The sequence below is a fragment of the Miniopterus schreibersii genome (genome assembly GCF_964146895.1).
Source record: "Miniopterus schreibersii genome assembly, chromosome: 1".
Lineage (NCBI taxonomy): Eukaryota > Metazoa > Chordata > Mammalia > Chiroptera > Miniopteridae > Miniopterus > Miniopterus schreibersii.
Genome location: NC_138101.1, coordinates 154,020,453 through 154,023,752, shown reverse-complemented (window position 1 = coordinate 154,023,752; position 3,300 = coordinate 154,020,453). Strand labels below are relative to the sequence as shown.

At 39.5% G+C, this 3,300-nt stretch overlaps 1 protein-coding gene across 4 annotated transcripts in view; it reads left to right on the top strand.

The window, feature by feature from the left end:
* The window catches only part of PRTG (protogenin), a 123,242-nt gene that overhangs the window by 97,352 nt on the left and 22,590 nt on the right, over positions 1–3,300 (top strand). For all 4 annotated transcript variants that reach the window (XM_081144622.1, XM_081144620.1, XM_081144621.1 and 1 more), the window contains exon 12: positions 2,865–2,960. In XM_081144622.1, coding sequence (XP_081000748.1) covers positions 2,865–2,960 — 96 coding nt within the window. The remainder of the gene's footprint in view (positions 1–2,864; positions 2,961–3,300) is intronic.

Below are 3,300 nucleotides of genomic sequence, written 5' to 3'. Positions count from 1 at the left end.
CTCAGGACCATAAGCTGCTTCTGCCTGATCACCAAAAAGAGAGGTTAAGTCTGGGTTTTAAATTTAGTGTAAACAGTTCATTTTTTTTTTTTAAGAGGAAGAAGGGAAAACTTGAAGAATTAATTTTAGGGTTTCAAAAAAAACCCAGAAACCATTCCAGAGAAGTATTCATGAAGTGTTGATCTGTTGTTTGCACAGGAGATAAAGATTAATCTCTCCACCTATCTCCTTAAGCCTCATTAAAATCAGTTTTCTATGAGAGATGGCTGTGTCCGTGTTTGGCTCCCTGAGACTGAGCTACTTTGGGCAAATTCTGTGTCATCCTTCCTTTTCTGTATGTGCTGCCTTCCTGACATAATACCTCACACTCAGCAAGCTCTCCTAAAGATATTCTAACTGAGCACAGACAAAATGAAGAAAAAAAAAAAGTTTTAATCCTCACCAGAGGACATGCTGAGAGAGAGGAAAGGAGAAAGAAGGGCAGAGAGCGAGCGAGGTCAATGTGAGAGAGCAACGTTGATTGGTTGCCTTTCATACGCCCCTGTCTGGGGAGTGAACTACAACTCTTTGGTGCACAGGGCGATGCTCAACCAACTGAGCCACTGCATCGGGGCAGGAAGTATTTTTGTTTTGTTTTTTCGTTTGTTTTTTTAAATATATCTTTATTGATTTCAGAGAGAGAGGAAGGGAGGGAGAGAGAGATAGAAACATCAATGATGAGAAAGTCAATGATCGACTGCCTCCTGCATGCCCCCGACTGGGGATGGAGCCCAAAACCCAGGCATGTGCCCTGACCGGTAATCAAACCCTGATTCGCCTGGATCCTAGGTCAACGCTCAGCCGCTGAGCCACGCCCGGCTGGTGCAGGAAGTAGTTCTGAAGATGGCTCTGCGAATTTATTAAGAACTAGGTTGCTCACCCTGACAGCTTTGCCTCAGTGGTTAGAGCTTTGGCTCCCATAGTGAAGGGTCCCAGGTCGATTCTCGCCAAGGGCAAGCACCTCTGTTACAGGTTCAATCCCCTGCCCTGGTTGAGGTGCGTGTGGCAGGAAGCCAATCCGTGTGTCTCTCTCACATCGATGTTTCTCTCCCTCCCTCCCACTCTCTCTTGAAAAGCAATAGAAAAAATACCCTTGAGTGAGGATTAAAAAAAAACAACCGAAAAAAACTAGGCTGCAAAGAGCCTGTTATCCCATTTTTACCCATTCAGGGGGAGTTTTCGTAATACTGAACTCGGGATCCAGTTGACTAATGAGTTCAGCAATATGGTAGGAGGAGAGAAAGAAAAAGCATATTCAAATTAAGTAGCCTTTAATCTGAACCAAACCTTTTGAATCTTAGAATTTCAGCACTGGGTGCTGGAAATAATTTGAGTGATGAAATCCAAATATGTGTCTATGTTCCCCGGTAATCATTTTATAAAATATTTGAGCCCGGCCAGGCGTGGCTCAGCAGTTGAGCATCGACCTAGGATCCAGGTGATCAGGGTTCGATTCCCGGTCAGGGCACATGCCCGGGTTGTGGGCTCGATCCCCAGTCAGGGGCGTGCAGGAGGCAGCCGATCAAAGACTCTCATCATTGATGTTTCTATCTCTCTCTCCCTCTCCTTTCCTCTCTCTGAAATCAATAAAGATATATTAAAAAATAAATAAAAATTTAAAGAAATACTTGAAAACATTTCTATTTTGAAATTCCTTATATAAGGAGACAAACTTGCTATGACAGGCACATGTATTTGTATAAATTTAAAGGCCCTATACTGTCATATCCACAAGTTCTTGGTTCAGCTTTATATGACATTAGACATGCTACTTCATACCTTTTTAACACAGTTTTTTAAAATGGGAATAACATTTTGTGATACTCGAGATTGTGTCTTAAGTGTTTTCACAACACATTCCAAAAAATGGTAACTATATGAGATGATGGATACATTAATTAGATTGAGTGCAGTGATTATTTCACAGTGTATATGTATATCAAACATCAAGTTGTACACCTTAAAAATAAACAACTTTTATTTGTCAACTATACCTCAATAAAGCTAGGGGGAAAAATACATTATTTCTGAATAGTATTTATTTTGCCCTAAGCAAACACTCTGTAGTTATAAATGGTTATGCTTAAAGTTACCGATATCATTAAACTTATTATGTATTTTCTAAAGTATATAATTTAACTTTTATAGTCAATTATTTCTCAAAGGCCAGAAATTTTGTTGTTGTTTTACTAGGCATGGGACGGGGCAGACATTAGTTTCCAGATTGTGATAGTTAATGAGTGCCAGTAGAGGGCGCGCCAACTCATCTTTCTTGGTAAATTTAGTGCTCAACTTGATGAGGCAGGTTTGTGAAAAGGGCATGCTTGGAAATTAACACAGGATTTGAAAGATTTCAAACGTACTAAAGGATGACAATTGTAATTCTCCTTAACCTTGAGGGGGAAAATATCCGACTATGGTTTTCATACTTTTCATAAACTCCTTTCAAATAACTAGACAACAACACCTACATAGTGTGACTTCTTGTAAGTGATTCATCACACAACCCAAGTCTTTTAAAATCAAGAATCTGTCTCTGCTCAGTTGAGGAAGAGGAGGAGGAGGAGTGGTGTAAGTAATGTTATTGTTTGAAGTGAGGTGAAGCAAAGTAAAATTTTAAATAATTGGTGGAGAGACCCAATAGCAATGTCATATGAAGGTGAATTGCTGAGTCATTGTGTAGGATAGGGAAAGGGAAAATTTTATTTTACTTAGAACTGGTATTCATTCAGTAGACTTAAAAACCAAAAGTCTAGAAAAGCTCTAGGACCTTTGTTTGTATCTAGATGGCTGGACCTAATTATTACCTGTTGATTTCTTTATAGACCCCAGAAGAAAATACCACGTGAGGCTGCTGGCTTACAACAACATAGAAGATGGTTATCAGGCAGATCAGACGGTCAGCACCCCAGGATGCGTGTGTAAGTCCGAGTTACTGTAGCTCGATGGCTCCTTTCAGTTTGTATGGCTCACACTCCTTTTTCTCATCTTCTTTTAAATCTGTCTCATTGCTACTTGGAAGCCTTAGTAGATTGATTACTTTATATTCTCCATGGTGCCTATGATAGTGTCTTCAACAAGTACCTGCTCAGTAAATATTTAAGAGATGTGTTTAATTATAAGAACTTATTTTACTTTTGCATTCAAAAGACCATAAGACATTTAACTGGGAAAAATAACCCTGAATACCTTCATATACTGAATTTTCTTTCATCTGCTCTATCCTTGAGGCTAGTTATTTCCTTCCAGTTACTGTTCAGT